The 23,998-nt window shown below is 40.5% G+C and overlaps 1 protein-coding gene across 1 annotated transcript; it reads right to left on the minus strand.

Annotated features, from left to right (window-relative positions):
• Nucleotides 1-267: 267 nt before the first annotated feature.
• On the minus strand, nucleotides 268-1,533 carry LOC136879270 (26S proteasome non-ATPase regulatory subunit 11-like). The gene has a single exon (XM_067153092.2). The coding sequence runs from the start codon at nucleotides 1,531-1,533 to the stop codon at nucleotides 268-270; it is 1,266 nt and encodes a 421-aa protein (XP_067009193.1).
• Nucleotides 1,534-23,998: the final 22,465 nt, after the last annotated feature.

The raw sequence follows: 23,998 nt of genomic DNA on the forward strand, positions 1-23,998 counted from the left end.
CAACACTGAAAATGCATTTCGAGTATATTTAGGTAATGTAAGAACGTAAAATGCACGAAATGTTATATTTATTACCGTACGTTTTTTCTCGCTTTCATGGAAACTGCATGATACATTTAAAAAAACTCACTTCATTAAATCCAAATAGTAGGCTACATTTACCTGTGTTTTCTATAGATTAACACTGATCTGTTATTCACACTGAGTGTAATTACGAATTACCTATTCAATTTTTGTCCACAAGGAATATAGAAATAGAATTACAAGTCAGGAAAGCATCTTTGCCTTTTGATATAAAGTGTCTACCACTTTTCCCATACTCTGAATGATTTTCAGCGCTACCTCATAAGTCTCGTCCAAAAATGTATCTTCGAACACAATTAGAACACCTTCCCCTTGATCAAGAATTCCTCGAATCTTCTTGTCAAGTATCATATGAGCCAGCTTTTTCTCCACCAGTTGCACAGGAAGCTTGATGGATTGTGAAATGAACTCAACCTGGACTCGAGAGTAAGGCTCCACTATACCGCTTAGGTTTTGCTCGAGCATATTTTCATACAAAGATCCAAGGTGAGCATGCACTATAGGATCATCTTCTAGTTCCTTTTTATACGCCTTTACAGTTTTGAGGAAGTCTGCTAAGGATCTCTTTTGACTGGCTTTGGCAATTTGTTTCATAGCATCAATATCAGTCCCTGTATATTTGAAGGCTAATTTACCATTGACAATAGTTTGCACATCATCTGGAGTATTCAACATTATTTTGGCCAGAAGCATGTACTTAAGTGCAGTAAGTGCTTTTGGACTTTCAATATTATCATAACTTTCAAAGGCTTCGTAAAAGTAAGAGTACGCTGTTTTAAAGTCCTTTTCATCAGCAGCATGAAGAATTCCCGACTGAAAATCTAAGGCTGCCTGTTGTTTGGGAGGACAATAAATACTGTTTGCTGTTGTACGTGCCGATGTCAGTGCAGCTCTTGCTCGGGGAAGATTGCCAACAGCATGATACGTTTTACTTTCTAGAAGAAGTACTTCTACTAGAAGGCTTTTATCGTCTAACTTTTTCAGTTCTTTTAACAGAGCTGATCCAAGTGTAAGAGCTTCGGTATACAGTTGGGAGTCGAAGTAGAGACCGATTAGTCGTGTTTCAAGTGACTGTCTTAGAAACACTCTTCTTTCCGACTTAGCCCATTCAATACACTCCTTACACAACTGCACTTCCACACCAATACCAGCATTCAGATCAAGAAAGAAGTCGAGTAACGACCGTATTAATTTAGCTGCTTTTGCTTTACTGATGCATCGTAAAAATGGTCTTATAGCTTTGATCAATTCAGCAAGTTCTGCTGCTTTACCTTCTTCCTTGTATAGCTCACCGAGTTGTAGAATGCCCTGCTCCTTTACACGTATCTTCTCTTCGTCTTCCTCTGTAATTTCCTGTTCCGCAACTATCTTATTCAATAAAGTGATCCCTTCCTCTCGGTTTATAAGAGATACAACTTGTGCTCTCTCAAACAACACAGCACCGGCCATGTCAACGATTAAAATGTTAATTACACTTAAGAAAGTTTATCGGTAAACACTACCAATCAACACAAGAGATACACTGTATGTATGAACAGATGGTTTCGACAATGGCAGCAGTATCGCTGCGTCAGTTTCTCGAACGATACCTTCTTGCCAACATCACTAGCATATATCAAAATAAAATCCAGTTTGGCTAACATTCCTCCCCCCTCCCTCCGAGTGCCATGAAAGAGAAATCGATTTACGTTCCTTCATAGAGTAAAATATTCACGGTTGACATGGTAGATTACTTGGGAATACTTTTCTATAACAATAACATTGATGACTGGTTACAATTATTGTATCTGTAATAGTGAATTTTCAATTTTCAAAGTAAAGACTAAACACGGGTGTATATTGAAGGAAAAGAGAACGGTAGACTTTACATTATGCAGTTAGTTACGATAGTACTACCAAAATGAGACCTTAAATTTGTCAAAATGAAAAAAAGAATAAAGCACGGCACGGCACATCTGTCATGGAATAAGAATACGACTCCGTGTCATTGTAAAGAAATAAGAATAAAGCACGGCACGGCACATCTGTCATAGAATAAGAATACAGACTCGAGGTCAATGTAAAGAAACGGAACGGACTTTTTGCGATACGGTAGGAACTGCAAGAAGGAAGGGAACAAAGAATAGTATTTCTGTGACTGACTGACGCCTCGCTTCAAGTTTGAACATACATATTTTATTTTAGCGTTAATTTAATACTACACATTAGCACAGGAAAATGAACACACCGAAAATGATTCTCATGGACTGAATTTAAATATGTGGCTGGAAGGCGTTACCAATCTTAAATAATATAATGGGTAGGAAGAGCATTGGGACATAACGAGGTTTTAAAAGAAAGCTATCGATAAGTGATCTTTGGGAAATCAAGTAATACTTATATGTCATTTGCTAAGTGAAAAAGAAGGTAGATTTGACCCAAGTGCCAGAAGCAAATCAACATCGTTCAGAAACATGTCTTTCCGCCCACCAAAATGGCGTCGTTCTGCCATCCATATGACGTATGTCTATTTTTTGTCCACGCAAATTTCAGATAGACCCACAGCACACAATGTTAAAAGATTTCTTTGCGTTTAATGACTTTTTTCCATTCTGCAAAACACTATGTCTGGGGGCCGAAAGGAATGTTCAACATTACTACGGGAAACATCACCTCAAGTTGGGTATAATACCCATTCAGCCAAGGAGCCGGACTCTCTTCATTTCAAGTTGTGAATGTAAATTCCGAACCATGATGTATATGCCATCGAACAGATAATCTTAGCCCGAAATAACAGTGCCACGGTGATAGACTTAGGACAATTAGATCAGAGGTTACATAATATAAACACCATGGTGCAAGAGCCCCGAAGGGCCATGATCTACCAAGCGACTGCTGCTCTGCCCGAGGGCGTACAGATTATGTGGTGCCGTCTGATCAGTGCGACGAATCCTCTCGGTCGTTATTCTGGGCTTTCCAGACCGGGGTCGCTATCTCACCGTCAAACAGCTCCTCAATTGTAATCACGTAGGCTGAGTGGACCTAGAACCTGTCCTCAGAACAGGGTAAAAATCCCTGACCTGCCGGGAATCAAACCCGACAAAATTAATTTAAAAAACATAAATCACCCAGCAGAGTTTCGGTTTCTCCGCCATCTGGTAAAAATAAAAATGCCACAAACGATAGATGAGACTATATTATTATTATTATTATTATTATTATTATTATTATTATTATTATTATTATTATTATTATTATTATTTTAAATTCTTTTGCTAGTGGCTTTACGTCGCTCCGACACAGATAGGTCTTATGGCGACGATGGGACTGGAAATGGCTAGGAGTGGGAAGGAAGCGGCCGTAGCCTTACAGTAATTAAGGTACAGCCCCAGCATTTGGTGTGAAAATGGGAAACCACGGAAAACCATTTTCAGGCCTGCCGATTATTATTATTATTATTATTATTATTATTATTATTATTATTATTATTATTATTTTTATTATTATTATTATTATTATTGTCATTATTATTTCTCCCATTATTAGATTTGAGAGGTAATAAAGATCTCTTTATTTTCTTCTAATATAATATAATATAATATAATATAATATAATATAATATAATATAATATAATATAATATAATATAATATAATATAATATAATTATTACCACTACCATTGCTATTAAATCCATTAAGACCAATCAATAGTTATCGACAAAAATATCAGCGACGTCTCTATTATTGAGTATGCTGTATTGTTAAGAATTTTCTATTTTTAGCGCTCGTAACGGTGAGCCCTCTTGTGTCTTCTCATCCCAATGAACATGTTGAACATAAAATGGAAGGGAAATTAGAGCTATTTACAGGAGTAGAGTACGTTCCTTAGACTTTTATTTCATCGCTGACTGCTTCCTTTTCGTGTGTGCGCGACGTTTACCGTAGTTCTGCGAGGGTCATAATTGAAACATTTCGCTCCGGAAGCCATTTGAATACGATAATAGCAGTACTTACTGAAGGAGAGAAATTTTACAAAGTAAAACGCTTACGAGGTCGTTCTGCTGAAAGGTCTTTAAAACGTTAGACCTGACCACATCCATTAACAGAAGTATGGACATGCTTGTTACTTCAAATGACATCGCTAAGGCCCTCTGGGGTGACATGTTCTTATATTCGTCTCCAAGTGACTGCGATTCACGTCGGATTGTAGGACGTTTCGACATTCCTGCCTTTGATTGTCTTGTGCGCAATTCTCTTGCTCAGAATTAGGTGCTGAGAACACTGTGAATCGAATTTCGACTGTTAATATATGGTTAAACTAGGAATAGGCAACTTTTTAAAATAGGAGTTAGAATGCTAAATTCTACAAATAATAAAATCCAAGTTTAGTCCCTGTGTCTCTAAAATCTCCTCGGCAATATTTTTAAATATTTAGGTCAGTTTTTCGCATACATTGTAAGTTTACTCAACCAGAATGAAGTGACTTTTCTAGTTTAAATGTGATGTATAATTTTATTGTAACAAACCCTTTTAGCAGTACGGTCATTTTCTGTAAACGTAGACTTAGGTTCCTCGACAACGGGTAGGCTAGATGGAGAGAAAATGTTTAAGATGCTTCTAGCGTTTGGGTAGAAAGCATATATCGCCGAGAGTATTTACGTACGATTATGTTTAATGTCTCAATTGACAGATAAAAGAAGAGGTTACCTGTTGAAAAAAAAAATAAACCGTAGTTTTCATGAAATAGCGCTAAAAAAGGAGGCTAAATTTATGGCGGCTGGCCAGCCGGCGTCTTGGGGACTTAACCCCTTGTGAGTAGGGGCGGTCGAATAGATCCATGCCATCCCCTCCCTGTTCTAAAAGGTGACGACGACCTTTTCCATAGCTGAGTCTGACATTGCTTCCACTAACATATGTCACGCTCCTCACTTTCATCTTTCCATATTCAAACTTTCTTGTCCAAACCCCCTGTGGGTGGGGGCGGTAGAATAACACCCACGGTATCCCCTGCCTGTCGTAAGAGGTGACTAACAGGGGCCCCAGGGGCTCTGAACTTGGGAGCGTGGGTTGGTGACCACGGGGCCCTTAGCTGAGTCCTATAATTGCTTCCACTTGTGACAGGCTCCTCACTTTTACCTGTCCTATCCGACCTCCGTTGGTCAACTCTTGTTCTTTTCCGATCCCGACGGTATTAGAGCACTCGAGGCCAAGGCAGTCTTTCATTTTTACGCCCTTCGCGGTCCTTGTGTTTCTTTGGCCGATATCTTCATTTTTCGAAGTGTCGGATCTCTTGCATTTTTTCTCTCTGATTAATGTTATAGCCTATTGAGGATGGTTGCCTAGTTGTACTTCATCTTAAAACAATACACACTACTACTACTACTACTACTATCACCACCACCACCACCACCGACCACGGGGCCCTTAGCTGAGTCCTGGCATTGCTCCCACGTACTCGTGCCAGGCTCCTCTGTTTCACTATCCTACCCGACCTCCCTTGGTCAACTCTTGTTCTTTTCCGACTCCGACGGTATTAGAGCACTTGAGGCCTAGGGAGTCTTTCATTTTCACGCCCTTCGTGGCCCTTGTCTTCCTTTGGCCGATACCTTCATTTTTTGAAGTGTCGGATCCCTTCCATTTTTTCTCTCTGATTAGTGTTATATAGAGGATGGTTGCCTAGTTGTACTTGCTCTTAAAACAATAATCACCACCATGAGACCTGCATAGATCTTTGGGAACCGTCTTTCTTAATGGAGGAGGAACATCATCTGATGTATTAACGTTCCTGCTTTCATTTTGATTACTACATAACTCCAAATTCACTACGATTACGGAGAAACATATTCATGATTACTTGTAGAATGTTCATTCAGTTACTGATGCAATTCATTTTACAGCTTGTCTCATCTTGACGAAGAATGAAAGACTTTTGTGTCGAAAGGAGGTCAGTTTAAACTCTTGGAATACCGCAATTCTGGGCCACAGTGTTTTCTATTAGCAAGATGCCAACCCGGAGTGGTAACATTTCAATACAAATCGTCAAACCAGATCTTTCCTTTCACATCCAGCAACACAAGGTCGTCCCAAAGAAAGTGATAATCCAAGAGAGGAGAGGGTGTGATTTACTGCCACGTTTGGAGAGGAAATGTCAACGATTCCAAGAATTGGGACGTCTCAGCCATAGAGTTAGTAAAATATATATTTAAAAAACAGCGATGCCAATAATTTGTCTCCTTAGCCCCATAAACTCGCCAAGGCTTTCAGGCCTAAAACTTCGCTCATTCGCTTCGTACGAGAGAGAATGTTTTCGGCCGTTGGGTAGAGTGCTACAGAAGGGTTTTGTACCACCAATTTTCCCAAACTATCCTAGTTATAAGGTGACTAGTACCAAGAGTCCTAGAAGAAAAATTACCAGAACCGCACCACCCTCACTCAAGGAACGCAAACGAGTTGAAGCTGCTTATCATTTTCAAAATCCTGATACAAGCTGTTCAACAGTCAATAACGAAGGGACGGGCAATTTTGAATCTAAAATTGATATACAGCAGAAATGACATTACAAGCACAGGGTTGACTGAAACACCTAAGTTTGTACGAATATTATAACTCCCTAAAACCACCATTGAATTAGCACTTTCAATTTAGTTTTCCGTTTCTATTTTCGGGTATTTATTACCCCTAAACCGCACGTAAACTCCGGCTCAGGAACACCTCTGCGGAGGTTCGGACCTGCCTTCGGGCAGGATAACCCTTACCTATTACCCCTAAATTTTCTTTCATTGAATAATCCTTTATGCGGAGTTATATTTGCCACATGACAGCAACACAACCTATTTTTATCCAGGATAATCTGAACTTCAACATTTAAACACTGACAGGTGGTATCAGCGTCCATATGGGAGGGGGGGGGGGGGGGCAGACCTGGGGGTACGTAGAATTTTTAATATTTTGGAAGATAAATGGCGACTTGTATTCCGTGGTAGAATGACCCACGGTGTTCCCTGCCTGTTGGTGGGGAACGGTACTACCGCTTCTACGTAATACTGATTTTTACATATTTTCCTGAAAGGAAAACACCTGACTAGACTAGATTTTTGCCTTTTCCTAAGAGTTAGGGCGGCGGCCCTCACCTTGCCCCCGGGTTTGGGCGCCCTTGACAAGTGGGAACCATTACTGTTATGACAATAAGGCCCACGTGTTATCATGCTTGTTGTTTTAAGGGGCCTAACATCGAAGGTCATCGGCCCAACGTGTTATCTGTGCAATGAACAGTTTACCAAGTATTCACTCAAAATACTTTTCACTCAATGAATTTTTATTTAAAATTCTAGTGCAAGGTATGAATGAAATGTACTCTGAAACTATACATATTGAAATTAAAATTTAAATTGTTTGAGTTAAAATTTATCTTATCCATACACTGAATATTTAAGTAGAAAAAAGATAAGACTTTTATATCTTGATCACGCCCCGTTCCTGACAGCAGCACTTGAAGAACTTTAAAACTCTAATTGAACGATGACTCTTAACCTCAAGATTAACATCGGAAGACAAATGTATTGTGGCAAGTCCTGCTATGTATCTAAATGCTATGGATAATAAAAGTGATTACTATTATTTTTCACAGTTAAGGAACGTCAGTTGGACTATTCCATCTCTTCGCAGTTTCATTTCATTTCACGACGTTATTTTGGCAAATATCAACGAAAGTAGCCTTTAGTAAGAATTAGTCAATGTAACATACTCGTCCATTCCTCGAAATTAAGATAAATCGCAATCAAAGTAAATATCAGAACGTCAGTTGGACTACTCCATCACTCCCCAGTTTCATTTCACGACATTATTCTGGCAAATATCAACGAAAGTAACCTTTAGGATTAATCATTTAAACAGTATTAAACTATGTAACATTCTCCATACATGTAAATTACGATAAATCGGCAATAAAAGTCAATATCTTTTCCACTGAGGAGTATGCATTTCTACCGCAAAAACTTAGGCCGCCGTCGCCACGTGTCGAGCTATGAAACCACTCAGATTGGCGATTACAGTGCGTGGACCCGATTGTCAAGGCCGGTAAGCAGACTTGTGTCTCGGGAACGCAGAATGTGAAGCCGTTCGGAAAATCTCGGAACATTTCGGCTCTCTTCGGTGCCACGAACTATGACTGGGAGCGGCTCTCTAAGCAGCTGTCTAGAGTCGGCCGTGTTCCAATACACGCGACAAAGCCAGCCGTCCTGCACGGCGTGGAGCTTAGCCTACAAGTAATACAAAGCCTCCTCACTAGCAGTGCTCTCTTCAGAAACAATGTCCGCCTTGCAGTGCGCGCCTTGACCACTGCAGCGCTAGTATACCACCTCACATCAGCACTCACCGGCATTGCTAACGGGTGTTAAAACCAGCACAAATTTACCTCTGCACTATACTTCCTGTATATTATATACGTTACTAAGCAGAATGATGTAGAAAATAATAAATTTTCACCTTTTACCCCTAGGAGTTCAATTCAGCTGTGGATTTTCATTTCAGATAACACACATAACTGTCAAAATTTATGTCGGGCATTTAAAAGGATATAAGGTCTGCACTAGATATTTTTCTACAGCACCGTAGATTTTCAGTGAAAAGGAACGACTTTAATCATTTTCTTTGATATTTTCTTCTCATAAATTGTTTTTCTTCTCGAGAAGTATTCTCGACGAAACTAATCTGTCATGTCATTAGCGTAGTTAGTGACAGAGGGACGCAGAAACTTCTGCAGTATTATTCTGCTTAGTTCCTCAGGATGATCACTTTTTCCACACTGTAGAATAGGATTTTTAGCAACACGTGAGTAGTATAATAGGACAGTTCGGGCGCCACCACCACCCCCGGGCTCCCAGAGGCCTCCTCCACCACCACCACAGCCAGAGGCCTCCCAGAGGCCTCCTCCGCCTCCGCCTCCGGAGGGGCCTTCCCAGAGGCCTCCTCCGCCTCCCGCGGGAAATTTGAATTGGTAAACAAAGCCACGTGCTTTTTGACAGCTGTCATCGACAACAACGCATCGCTAACCTCACTGCTGCCATCTTGACGGGCCTAAACCTCAGTGGTACCAACTTAACCTAACTAGCGCGAGATAAACAAATCCACGTGTTTTTTGACAGCCACGTGCTTTTTGACAGACAACAACGCATCGCTAACCTCAGTACTGCCATCTTGACGGGCCTAAACCTCAGTAGTATCAAGTTAACCTAACTAGCGCGAGATAAACAAATCCACGTGTTTTTTGACAGCCACGTGCTTTTTTGAAAGCTGTCATCCGCCATCTTTAAACTACAGAGCACCGTGCTGCCCTCTTTGTCGCAGTAGCTGCAAATCCGTCACCTGTCATCGGCAGTGCTGCCATCTTGGCGGGGCTAAACCTTAGTGCTACCAACTTAACCTCACTAGCGCGAGATAAACAAATCCACGTGCTTTTCTGACAGCTGCCATCCGCCATCTTTAATCTATAGAGCACAGTGCTGCCCTCTTTAGCTACTTACCTTTGAAATGTGGTTGCGGGTAATTTTTACGTCACAGCTGTCATCCGCCATCTTGCATCGCAAACCTCAGTGCTGCACTCTTTAGCTAGATACTTTTGAAGTGTAGTGGCGGCAATTTGAAAAATTCTTTATGCTCTTGTTTGGAAACAAAGCCACGTGCTTTTTTGACAGCTGTCATCCGCCATCTTTAATCAACAGAGCACCGTGCTGCTATCATGCGGGCAATTTCGTCAGCTGTCATCCGCCATCTTTAAACCACAGAACACCGTGCTGCCCTCTTGCGTCAGCTGACATCCGCCATCTTTAAACTACAGAGCACCGTGCTGCACTCTTGCGAGCAATTTCGTCAGCTGTCATCCGCCATCATTAAACTACAGAGCACCGTACCGCACTCTTGCGGGCAATTCCGTCAGCTGTCATCCGCCATCTTGCATCAAGAGAGCGCAGTGCCGCACTCTATGTGGTGGTGACAAATTCCACATTCGCCATCTTTAATCTACAGAGCGCCGCGCTGCACTCTGTGGTGGCGGACAATTTGAAAAGCTGCCAAGAGAGCATCGTGTTGGCATCTTTATTCTTTGAATATAGTGGCGGCAAATTCCACATCCGCCATCTGAGAGCACCGTGCTGCGCTCTTGATCGTAGTAGCGGACAATTTAAAAAGAACATGTCAAGGAATACCTTTGTTCTAGGAGAAGAAAAGACTACAGTTCTGAACGGCTTGCGTAAGATAGCGATTGTGTTAACCTCCTTTTCCCTGCTCTGTTAAGGTACATCTCTATCGAATACTTGAAATTATATTACAAAATAAGTGATTAAGAATATAATCGATACAACATATGATCAGAACATTGAATGATGTGTTTGTGGTGCACCTTCGTTCTAAGAGAATCGAACCCGAGACTGCCGGGTGAGAGGCAAGCACACTAAACCAAACCGTAGGAGCCGGCAATTCTCTTTCTATATAATAATTTCGTGTGGCTATTTCTAGCCAAGTGCAATCTAAAAATAAATCCTAGTCTTGTTGCATCAGGAAGGGTAACTGGCTAAATCCTGGTCTTTCAGCGTCAGGAAAGGCAATCGGCTGTAAAACAGATTCTTGCGATTTAAACTCTTGCGTCAGGAGGGGGCACTCGGCTGTAAAACATAGTTTTAATCCCAAGAGAATCGAACCCGAGACTGCCGGGTGAGAGGCAAGCACACTAAACCAAACCGTAGGAGCCGGCAATTCTCTTTCTATATAATAATTTCGTGTGGCTATTTCTAGCCAAGTGCAGTCTAAAAATAAATCCTAGTCTTGTTGCATCAGGAAGGGTAACTGGCTAAATCCTGGTCTTTCAGCGTCAGGAAGGGCAATCGGCTGTAAAACAGATTCTTGCGATTTAAACTCTTGCGTCAGGAGGGGGCACTCGGCTGTAAAACATAGTTTTAATCCCAAGAGAATCGAACCGGAGACTGCCGGGTGAGAGGCAAGCACACTGAACCAAACTGTAGGAGCCGGCAATTCTCTTTCTATATAATAATTTCGTGTAGCTATTTCTAGCCAAGTGCAGCCTAAAAATAAATCCTAGTCTTGTTACATCAGGAAGGGTGACTGGCTAAATCCTGGTCTTTCAGCGTCAGGAAGGGCAACCGGTCGTAAAACAGGTTCTTGCGATTTAAAATCTCATGTTAGGAAGGGGCACTCGGCTGTAAAATATATTTTTAATCCCGGCCCTGTTACGTTAGGAACCACATCTAGCTGTAAAAACAGCAGCGCCAAACATTTACAGTGTTAAGCTTTAGTAGCAGCCTATGTGCTCACACCGGGTTACATTTTTTTGTTCCACTGCATAGAACACTGTCTTTGAAGTTGTATCGGCGCAGTCAGTCAGAGCGACGTGAGGAATGCATGCGTTGACTGAAATTGTACACTCGGCTTCCGGCTGTAGTAACCTTGAACGAGGACACTGCGTGCTGATAAGCCACTTGTAACTCACGGAACGTTTTCTTCGCCGTGTAGCATTTAGCTGGTGTAAGTTCCTAACATAAAATATTATGATTGTACGGAGAGGTTAAAACTCAGTACTAGCACATAGCCTACCCCTATCGAAAGAGCCTACACGGCGCCGGCATATAGGCCACTCCTGTTGAAGGAGCCTGCACAAGGTTTAACACCCCCATCAACAGCCCTTACTTAATGCTGGCTTTTTGCACACCCTCGAAACTACCTAAGAATGTAATATACTACAGTAGGGAGAGGGTAAAACCCGGTGCCGGTACATAGCCTACTCCTACCGATGAAGTCTGCACGGGGCTTAACGCCTCTATCCGACAGATGAATCACCATCAACATCTTGCACCAGCAATCAGTTTCGGAGAAGCCTGCACAAGGTTTAACGTCACCATCAACAGCCCTTACTTAATCCTGGCTTTTTGCACACCCTTTGGTTATTCGAAACTGTCTAAGAATGTAATATACTACAGTAGGGAGAGGGTAAAACCCGGTACCGGTACATAGCGTACTCCTGCCGAAAGAGCCTGCACACGCCTTATTGCGTCCATCCGACAGATGAATCACCATCAACATCTTGCACCCGCAATCAGTTTCGGAGAAGCCTGCACAAGGTTTAACGTCCCCATCAACAGCCCTTACTTAATGCTGGCTTTTTGCACACCCTCTGGTTATTCGAAACTGCCTAAGAATGTAATATACTACAGTAGGGAGAGGGTAAAACCCGGTACCGGTACATAGCCTACTCCTACCGATGAAGCCTGCACAAGGCTTAACGCCTCCATCCGACAGATGAATCACCATCAACATCTTGCACCCGCAATCAGTTTCGGAGAAGCCTGCACAAGGTTTAACGTCACCATCAACAGCCCTTACTTAATGCTGGCTTTTTGCACACCCTCTGGTTATACGAAACTGCCTAAGAATGTAATATACTACAGTAGGGATAGGGTAAAACCCGGTACCGGTACATAGCGTACTCCTGCCGAAAGAGCCTGCACACGGCTTATCGCGTCCATCCGACAGATGAATCACCATCAACATCTTGCACCCGCAATCAGTTTCGGAGAAGCCTGCACAAGCTTTAACGTCCCCATCAACAGCCCTTACTTAATGCTGGCTTTTTGCACACCCTCTGGTTATTCGAAACTGCCTAAGAATGTAATATACTACAGTAGGGAGAGGGTAAAACCCGGTACCGGTACATAGCCTACTCCTGCCAAAAGAGCCTGCACAAGGCTTATCGCCTCCATCCGACAGATGAATCACCCTCAACACTCTTGTACCCGCAATCATTCTCGCTACTTCGGGAGATAGTGGGTTCGAACCCCTACTGTCGGAAGCTGTAAAAAAAGCAAATGCAAGGCGAGGGACCTGCGCGATCGTCATAACGTCTAATTACATGATCTAGCCGGTTGCGGTCTTAGCTCAATACCTTTAACTGCCTACAGGTAAGGAATACCGCGGATGTCGGATTCTTGCTTAGCTTAGTACTCTCCCGTTGAAGTCCAGAGGTCGAAGATTGCGCGCTAACTTTCCTAGCTGCGGAACTTAAATTCTGACACCTCGGCATCAACAGCAGGTTCGATCCCGGCTTAAATACGTCAGCCAGCAGAACTCGGTGTAAGGCAGTCAGGAGAGCTCTTGTTGCATAAACATTTCGTTCCAACTGTACTGCAAACGTCTGCAATTCTTGATATCCGCTTGGTAACAAGGAGCATATTTACTCGCTGCAGTCTGCGTGAAGCGCTTACAGTTCTTTGTGTGTGTTTATTACGTGCACATCTCCCGTCTAAGTACTGTCTGCTGTGAATATTATTCTTCAGCCTTCAACTTAAGGTAAGCCTGAACTGTTAGTTACTGTTTGCAAAGCAAATTCTACTCTAGGTAATAAACATCTACATTCATATATTTTCTTTTCTTTTTTAGGTACAACTAGAATATTATCATTCGAGTTACAGGCTTGAAAGTACGCATTTTATTCATCCGAGTAACAGTCTGCAGCGCGAACATTTTAAGGTATGTTTCGAACTTTGAGTTGTAAAGATAGCTAGGCTAGCTGATGTACCCTACACTACATTCATATATGTTTCTTCTTTTTTAGGTACGACCAGAATATTATCATTCGAGTTTCAGGCTTGAACGCACGCATTTTATTCATCCGAGTAACAGTCTGCAGCACGTGCATTTTTAAGGTATGTTTCGAACTTTGAGTTGTAAAGATAGCTAGGCTAGCTGACGTACCCTACACTACATTCATATATGTTTCTTCTTTTTTTTAGGTACGACCAGAATATTATCATTCGAGTTTCAGGCTTGAACGCACGCATTTTATTCATCCGAGTAACAGTCTGCAGCACGTGCAGGTATGTTTCGAACTTTGAGTTGTAAAGATAGCTAGGCTAGCTGACGTACCCTACACTACATTCATATATGTTTCTTCTTTTTTTTAGGTACGACCAGAATATTATCATTCGAGTTTCAGGCTTGAACGCACGCATTTTATTCATCCGAGTAACAGTTTGCAGCGCGAAGATTTTAAGGTATGTCTGACCTCTATAGGTTGAAACTTGGTTTCTTCCGAACATTGTAACTTTAGTCTATTGATAAATAGTTGTTCTCTTCAATCTTTCATGCTTTAGAAGAGGTTAATCTTATAATTTCAAACTCATAGCCATGTCCGACCTCTATAGGTTGAAACTTGGTTTCTTCCGAACATAGCAACTTTAGTCTATTGATAAATAGTTATTTTCTTTAATCTACATGCTGTAGAATAGGTTAATCTTATAATTTCAAACTTACAGCCATGTCTGACCTCTATAGGTTGAAACTTGGTTTCTTCCGAACATCGTAACTTTAGTCTATTGATAAATAGTTATTTTCTTTAATCTGCATGTCATAGAAGATGTTCATCTTATAATTTCAAACTCACAGCAATGTCTGACCTGTACAGGTTCAAACTTGGTTTCTTCCGAACATCGTAACTTTAGTCTATTGGTAAATAGTTGTTCTCTTCAATCCTCATGCTATAGACGAGGTTAATCTTATAATTTCAAACTTACAGCAATGTCTAACCTCTATACGTTGAAACTTGGTTTCTTCCGAACATCGTAACTTTAGTCTAATGATAAATAGTTATTCTCTTCAATCAGCATGCTGTAGAAGAGGTTAATCTTATAATTTAAAACTCACAGCAATGTCTGACCTCTATAGGTAGAAACTTGGTTTCTTCCGAACATAGCAACTTTCGTCTATTGATAAATAGTTGTTCTCTTCAATCTTTCATGCTATAGAAGAGGTTAATCTTATAATTTCAAACTCACAGCCATGTCCGGCCTCTATAGGTTGAATCTTGGTTTCTTCCGAACATCGTAACTTTAGTCTAATGATAAATAGTTATTCTCTTCAATCAGCATGCTGTACAAGAGGTTAATCTTATAATTTCAAACTTACAGCCATATCTGACCTCTATAGGTTGAAACTTGGTTTCTTCCGAACATCGTAACTTTAGTCTATTGATAAATAGTTATTTTCTTTAATCTGCATGTCATAGAAGATGTTATCTTATAATTTCAAACTCACAGCCATGTCTGACCTGTACAGGTTCAAACTTGGTTTCTTCCGAACATAGCAACTTTAGTCTATTGATAAATAGTTGTTCTCTTCAATCTTTCATGCTGTAGAAGAGGTTAATCTTATAATTTCAAACTTTCAGCAATGCCCTACCTCAATAGGTTGAAACTTGGTTTCTTCCGAGCATCGCAAATTTAGTCTAATCTCTATTGATGAATAGTTGTTCTCTTTAATCCTACATGCTGGTTAATCGTTAGTAATTAAATTTTGGATTTTTTCTTTGCGACTCGAGGAAAGGACAATAAGTTACTATAGTTTTAAGAACAAACGTGCTTCTGCTTTGTTAGGTATAAAACATTTATGTCTCTCTACCTGCTTTTTAAATTTACGACAATGCCTGACTTCTATAAATTAAAACTTGGTTTTCTTCCGCACGTTGCAGCTTTAGGCTAATCTCTATTCATAAATGGTTGTTCTCTTTTCAGGACTTGAAGTCAACATGTTTCCCTGCTCGCAGTGCGATGTCACTTTTACAAGACGAGATGCCTTTACACGTCATTTAAAAAACATAGTAAGGCATCTACTACGTTCTCCTGCGAGCAGTGTGAGGCGATGTTTACGAGGGTGGATGCCCTTACGCGTCATGTTAAATCAAAACACCCTAGCATAACATCCGCTTTATGTGATGTTTGCGGGCTGTACTTCGCTAATGTAGAGCAATATCAGGCTCACGTAGCAGAGGTACATCAAATATCTACTTGCCCTCAGGTAGTAGGGAAAAAGCGTGCAGCTACTGATGTAGCTGTAGAAAGTACTAGTAGTAAAAAACCTAGGAAAAATGAACTTCAAACTATTCACTGCGAGCACTGTAACACTGATGTACCATCTTCACATTTTCAGTGACTCTTACGGAGTAATGCACATAAAAATAATGCGTGTAGAAGTGGCTGTAATGCAAACATGGAGGAAATTAATACTGCATTTAAAAGTAGGATTTCTAGTTACAGAATTCGCACCAGTCAAAAGTTTCAGAGCACTTCAAATTTTTTAAATTGTGTTCAATCGGATGTACAACAGCTTCTTGCTACATCTTTGTCCAATCATAATTTATTTAAAGTTAATTTTGAACTTTTCGCCTTGTACATTAAAAGCACGGATGAATCCGAAATAACGGACATTAAATCATTTAATACGAAGAATTTTGTCTTAAGTGAGTCGACTAATTTTGGTGATGTACTTAGGGATGTCTCTAACATTATTTCAACTAAGAGCGAGGAATTTCAGGAAAAGGAATCAGGGTGGGCTTTAGTTGAAATAATGTATCTAGAAGTTAACATCAATAAGTACAATCCCATGCGAGGTTCATCGTACATCGAGCTGCCGACATGGATTCAGCGAAAAGAAGCTGTTGTAAAAATCCAAAACAATGACGAAGCATGTTTTGCATGGGCGGTGATGTCGGCTTTAAATCCTGTGAAACGGAATGTAGGGAATAGAACATCATCGTATCCACACTATTCAACGCAACTAAATTTCGATAGTATAGAATTTCCTGTGCAGATAAAGGATATTAAGCGCTTTGAAGAACTAAATAACATTAGCATTAATGTGTATGGTGTAGAGAAAAAGTCTGTAGTAGGCCCTCTGTATTATACATGTCATGAGAAGAGTACTCATGTTAATTTACTCTATATCGAAAACAGTGAGAATAGCCACTTTTGCTGGATTAAAAATCTGAGTAGACTTGTTGGTAGTCAGTTGTCAAAACATGATGGTAAAAAGTGGCTATGTGATGGATGCTTGCAGTATTTTAGAACTGAAGATCAGTTAACGAAGCATTCCAAGAATAACTGCAATCATGTACGTACAGAGATACCTACTACAGGCAATAATGTTTTAAAATTTACAAATTTTCACAAGCAGATGTGGGTACCTTTCGTGATTTATGCAGACTTTGAAGCCATCCTCACGCCATGCAACACATGCTTACCTAATCCTGACAACTCTTTCACTAATACTACGCACATGCATGTCCCGTATAGCTTCGCGTGTTACATCAAGTGTAGTTATGATAGTACGCTTAACAAGTTAGAGCTGTATCGAGGACCTGATGCTGCTAAAGTATTTTTAGAAAGACTTGAAAGTGATGCAGTTCGTCTTGGTCGTATTCTAAATAGTAATATTCCTATGAAGCCACTCACCGAAATTCAATTAAATGATCATGAACGTGCTACAAAGTGTAGCATTTGTGATGGGGAATTTTCCGAAAATGACCCTAAAGTTTTTGATCATGATTCTTTAACTGGTTTCTACAGATGTGCCGCTCATTATAGCTGTAATCTTAAGTACAGAGTTCCTAAATTTATCCCTGTAATTTTTCATAACTTATCTGGTTACGACTCACATTTCATCATTTCACAATTTGGAGCTTCAGATGAAAAAGTAGATATAATCCCTCAGAATAAAGAGCGGTACATTGCGTTTGCAAAGTCTGTAAAAGTAGATGCGGAGCATTCTATAAAACTGAGATTCCTTGACTCGTTTCGCTTTATGGCGAGTAGCCTCGATAAAATTTCTAGTCATTTACAGCCAGAACAATTTACGGAAATTCGACGCGTTTTTCCTGAAGAAGCGCAGTTTAATTTACTTCGGCGTAAGAGTGTTTTTTGTTATGAATATCTTGACTGCTTAGAACGCCTCGAAGAACGTGCCTTACCATCGAAACAATCCTTTCACAGCTCGCTGAATTCAGCAGATATTAGTGATGATGACTATTTACATGCACAACATATCTGGGAGCAGTTCCACATTCAAACGCTAGGTGAATACTCCGACTTATATTTAAAGACGGATGTACTTTTGTTAGCTGATGTTTTTGAAAATTTTCGCTGTGTTTGCAAGAAAACCTACAGCCTTGACCCATGTCAGTATTTTACTGCGCCTGGGTTAAGTTGGGATGCGATGTTAAAATACACGCAGGTGAATTTGGAACTGCTAACTGATATTGATATGGTGCACTTTATAAAATCGTCTATTCGAGGCGGTCTAAGTCAGTGTAGTGGGCGGTATTCTACGGCAAATAATAAGTACATGCCGAGTTTCGATTCTAGTCAGGAATCTCAGTATATTGTTTATCTCGATGCTAACAATCAGTATGGGTGGGTAATGAGTCAGCATCTACCGGTGAGTGGTTTCCGCTGGCTAACGCAGTGCGAAATTGATGCTTTACAGCTGCACGCCCTAGGCGATGAAGCTGATAAAGGCTATTTCCTCCAAGTTGACTTACAGTATCCTAAAGAGTTACACACTTCTCATAATGACTTACATCGCATCAACGACGAAAATGCTAATTGCTAATTTGTATGATAAATCTAAGTATATCAGTCATTACCGAAATTTAAAACAGTGTTTGCAGCATGGTTTGAAGTTATCCAAAATTCATCGCGTACTAGAATTTAATCAGGCACCGTGGCTAAAGCCATATATCGATCTGAACAATAATTTAAGAACGAATGCGGTTAACGAGTTTGAAAAAGATTTCTACAAGCTCATGAATAACAGTGTGTTTGGTAAGACTATGGAAAATGTTGACAAACGCGTTGATGTAAAATTGATTACAAACTGGGAAAATATTAAGAAAAGGTATGGTGCTAACTATTTAATAAGTAAACCAAATTTCCACAGCTGCACTATCATACATGAGAATTTAGTTATTATACAGATGAATCGTGTTAAGGTTAAGTATGACAAATCTACCTACGTCGGCTTTGCAGTACTTGAATTGGCTAAAACACTCATGTATGAATTCCATTACGATTATATGATGAAGAAATACGCGCGTAATGCGCATTTGCTCTACACAGATACCGATTCGTTTATTTATCAAATCAAAACTAATGACTATTACAATGATATAAAGCCAGACTTGGGTAGGTTTGATACAAGTAACTATCCTGCAAATAATCAATATCATCTACCGCTAGTGAACAAAAAGGTTCTTGGTAAAATGAAAGATGAATGTGCTGGGAATATTATCGATTCATTTGTAGGTACTAAATCCAAGTCATATTGCATAAAACTCTTAAATGAACTGCAGATAAAGAGATTGAAGGGGGTTAAAAAGAATGTCGTTCAGAATCAGCTAAGTTTTGAAAACTACAACAATTGCATTAAAAGTAATCCACCTGTTTTGCATAAGCAAATGTCTGTCATTAGAAGCAAGAAGCACCAGTTGTACACTCGTTTAATTAGTAAGGTAGCCCTTAATAATGATGATTGCAAACGGTTTGTCATTCCAAATTCTACCAACACTCTAGACTGGGCGCATAGTAGTATTGATCGGTACTACTTTACATAAAGCAGATGTGTGTAAACATTATGCTAGAGGTGTGTACTTTGTAATATATACGTTAAGCTGTCTTACATCACAATTCACTGTACATATTGTATAAAGATAGGGAGAGGTACGCTGAGAGCGTAGTACGGCAAGTTTTAACTTGTACATACAAGAATTGTGTCGAGAAGTACGCAAACATCACTAGGGTAAAATGATTCGAGATAAAACTTGTGCATACAAGATGTAAATAAATAATGTAGAATTGGCATATTCTTTTATTTTAGGTTAGGTATTACCTTCCTCCCGCTCCTTATTTGCAAGATAGAGTTTCGTTTATTACTCAAAGAAGAAAAGCAAGAAAGAAGGTGATGAGCAGATTCGTATGTATGTTATTACTACTTCGGTAAGTATGTTGAGAAGATAATTTTTTTCTTTTTCTAAACAGTGTTTGATTGCAATACAGTGTTCAACAACATCGAACTATAAGCGGTAGTATGTGTTCAAGTCTAAACTTGCAATACTCTTGCTTTTGCAATGCATGTTTGATAGAGATGTACCTTAACAGAGCAGGGAAAAGGAGGTTAACACAATCGCTATCTTACGCAAGCCGTTCAGAACTGTAGTCTTTTCTTCTCCTAGAACAAAGGTATTCCTTGACATGTTATTTTTAAATTGTCCGCTACTACGATCAAGAGCGCAGCACGGTGCTCTCAGATGGCGGATGTGGAATTTGCCGCCACTATATTCAAAGAATAAAGATGCCAACACGATGCTCTCTTGGCAGCTTTTCAAATTGTCCGCCACCACAGAGTGCAGCGCGGTGCTCTGTAGGTTAAAGATGGCGAATGTGGAATTTGTCACCACCACATAGAGTGCGGCACTGCGCTCTCTTGATGCAAGATGGCGGATGACAGCTGACGGAATTGCCCGCAAGAGTGCGGTACGGTGCTCTGTAGTTTAATGATGGCGGATGACAGCTGACGAAATTGCTCGCAAGAGTGCAGCACGGTGCTCTGTAGTTTAAAGATGGCGGATGTCAGCTGACGCAAGAGGGCAGCACGGTGTTCTGTGGTTTAAAGATGGCGGATGACAGCTGACGAAATTGCCCGCATGATAGCAGCACGGTGCTCTGTTGATTAAAGATGGCGGATGAAAGCTGTCAAAAAAGCACGTGGCTTTGTTTCCAAACAAGAGCATAAAGAATTTTTCAAATTGTCGCCACTACATTTCAAAGGTATCTAGCTAAAGAGTGCAGCACTGAGGTTTGCGATGCAAGATGGCGGATGACAGCTGTGACGTAAAAATTACCCGCCACCACATTTCAAAGGTAAGTAGCTAAAGAGGGCAGCACTGTGCTCTATAGATTAAAGATGGCGGATGGCAGCTGTCAGAAAAGCACGTGGATTTGTTTATCTCGCGCTAGTGAGGTTAAGTTGGTAGCACTAAGGTTTAGCCCCGCCAAGATGGTAGCACTAAGGTTTAGCCCCGCCAAGATGGCAGCACTGCCGATGACAAGTGACGAATTTGCAGCTACTGCGATAAAGAGGGCAGCACGGTGCTCTGTAGTTTAAAGATGGCGGATGACAGCTTTCAGAAAAGCACGTGGCTGTCAAAAACACGTGGATTTGTTTATCTCGCGCTAGTTAGGTTAACTTGGTACTACTGAGGTTTAGGCTCGTCAAGATGGCAGTACTGAGGTTAGCGATGCGTTGTTGTCTGTCAAAAAGCTCGTGGCTGTCAAAAACACGTGGATTTGTTTATCTCGCGCTAGTTAGGTTAAGTTGGTACCACTGAGGTTTAGGCCCGTCAAGATGGCAGTACTGAGGTTAGCGATGCGTTGTTGTCGATGACAGCTGTCAAAAAGCACGTGGCTTTGTTTACCAATTCAAATTTCCCGCGGGAGGCGGAGGAGGCCTCTGGGAAGGCCCCTCCGGAGGCGGAGGCGGAGGAGGCCTCTGGCTGTGGTGGTGGTGGAGGAGGCCTCTGGGAGCCCGGTGGTGGTGGTGGCGCCCGAACTGTCCGATTATACTACTCACGTGCCAACAGTATTTCGGTTACTGTTTGTGCTATTTTTGGACTGCCCAGCGTTACCGATATCATCTCGTCCGTTACTTGCCCCAGTTTCATCAGCAGTGAAACAAAACTTGGCTTCGGATACCTGAGACCACCCTGTACCGTACCCAAGGGTAAATACCCTCTAGGACGATGCCTCCATTCCTGTATGAACATCCGACTAACTCAGGGTTGTGCAGAGTGTGGGTTGGTTGTCGGTTGGGTCAGGATAAAAAGTCGAAGTTCTACTCTAAAATATCAATCAATGACAGGAAATGGAGGTATAACACGAATGAGAAACAATCATAGGAGGTAAGATGGATTTATTGATAAATATCCCCGATCATATTACGAGAAAACAATTAAATCACGGAAAAATAATATGTCAAAATGAATTCAAAATATAGAAAATAAATGGAAATCAAAACGTTACATGAATGATAAGACAAAATTTGAAATAAAAAATCAAGTTCAACAAAGAACGTTATATACATCAAGACTGAGTTTCTTCTTATAGTCCATTGTTTATATTGTATAGCAACAAGTGTACGCAAACACTGACATGTGGTATTTCCGTATGGAGTTACACACTATCGCATCACAACGATACGGTTTCCAAATTTAAGTTAAAACGAGAGTCGCCGAAATACTACCGTTAAATAAAAGTTACTTTATAAAGAAAAGTTACGACGAAAAGGAAAATAATTAAGACGCAATGGACGCTATGTAAGTTATGCAAAATACTAGGGGCATATCCTATACTATATTTACAACAATTTAAATAATCAAACTAAACATATATATACATTGGATATCGAGTAAACTCTTAAATGCTACACAGATTCTAATGTGAAACCCGGTTCACTGCAAAAGATCTAGACAAAACTAGATAAATCATCAATACTTCAACACTCGGGCTGTTCCCTTTTAAAACAACGAGACAAGGTATACAATCACAAATAACAATGTAAAACATCATCCTGTAAGGGAAAGACATATAAATAACCCTTGATATCTTGAAGAAAGCAATGGGCAACATAGCCTCCTTCTGCTGCATTTGAGCGCTCAACAGCGCGGTCATCCGTCATGTACTTCCGGGTAGATTACGAGCTGAAAAGAAATGTTGAACTCAACACTATGCTAAAGTTTGGATTCTGTCTCCCGAGGCTGTCACAAGGAAGTGTCGTCTCATTCACGCCTAGATAAACACAGGCCAGAAATCAGCTTGCCATGAGATAACGTCTTTCGCCGGCTACACGGAAACTCACGTACCGGTATATTCATTCCTTCTTAGATGCTTTTACCATTGAATATCATCAGACTCAATAGTCTGGAATTATACTGTCCATTCTGATCACAATCTACACTCAGAAGACACTTAGCAGGCACACACATCTGCACAATATTCTTTCTCTTGTCAGCCATACAATCAGCCTGCATCAATACATTATAATTCAGCATGCAATCTTTATCTCATTATTTCTCATCAATCCTATTGGCCTTCCACATTATGAGACTCAGTTCGTGTCCTTTACAGACCATCAGGCAAACAGAATCCAACTTAACTCAAAGATCTTATTTTAACAACGACGTTCTGCAGCTCCTTCAGTCAGCTTCCGTAAAATCATGCGTCATGCAGAATATCTATACCTGTCTCTCTGAATAACCGAAATGAAATGAACTAATACATATTGAACGTTGTATAAAGATGAACCTGTCAATCTAGCCCTTCTAGCATATATATAAGGAAAACTCGGAATATCCTATACTAAGTAACATGCGTAAATAAACAACAACTAATCCTATCAATCCCTCATTTTCCCAATCATCTAATCATAAAGCAAAATGAAAATAAAATAACCATGCATCATTCTCGTATCCGAATCTATCATGGTAACAAATTAAAACAAACACATCCCGTCAGGCTTACTTTACATGAAGTTAAAAATTCTATCTACACTACCCTAGTACCTTAACATAATTTACATATCATGCCATAAATAACACATGCATCTTAACTGAATTCCATCCGACGACTCTCGAGATACCAGGATAGCAGCTTACATCCCCGCTAATTGAGGGATTTACTCCATGTTAATCACAGCATTAACATGTGGGAATGCACTTCCTTCTTCTGCATGCATCGCCATCATCTTGCTGGAAAATAATCCACTGGAACACACAAGACTATGGTTGACAATATCTTCGCTGCTTAATGCTACGAGCCGAAATACCCTTTCTCTTTACAAGATCAGCTATACACACTTCACTTAAAGGGTGAGAATACAGTTTAACAAGCAACACACGGTTCGCTACGGAAGTTCCTCGCGAAACGCGCCCGTCGCGAAGTAGTGAAACAATAGCACGTCTCCACTACACTTGCTACACATCGGTCACTAAGCACCGTCTTTATATTTTGAAAGTAAACTCTGCCAAAAGATACTATTCCATTTACTCAAG

The sequence above is a fragment of the Anabrus simplex genome, chromosome 8 (genome assembly GCF_040414725.1).
Source record: "Anabrus simplex isolate iqAnaSimp1 chromosome 8, ASM4041472v1, whole genome shotgun sequence".
Classification (NCBI taxonomy): domain Eukaryota; kingdom Metazoa; phylum Arthropoda; class Insecta; order Orthoptera; family Tettigoniidae; genus Anabrus; species Anabrus simplex.

Excerpts from the sequence above, each read along its gene's own strand:
- LOC136879270 (XM_067153092.2), bottom strand. The coding sequence starts at position 1,533 with ATGGCCGGTGCTGTGTTGTTTGAGAGAGCACAAGTTGTATCTCTTATA.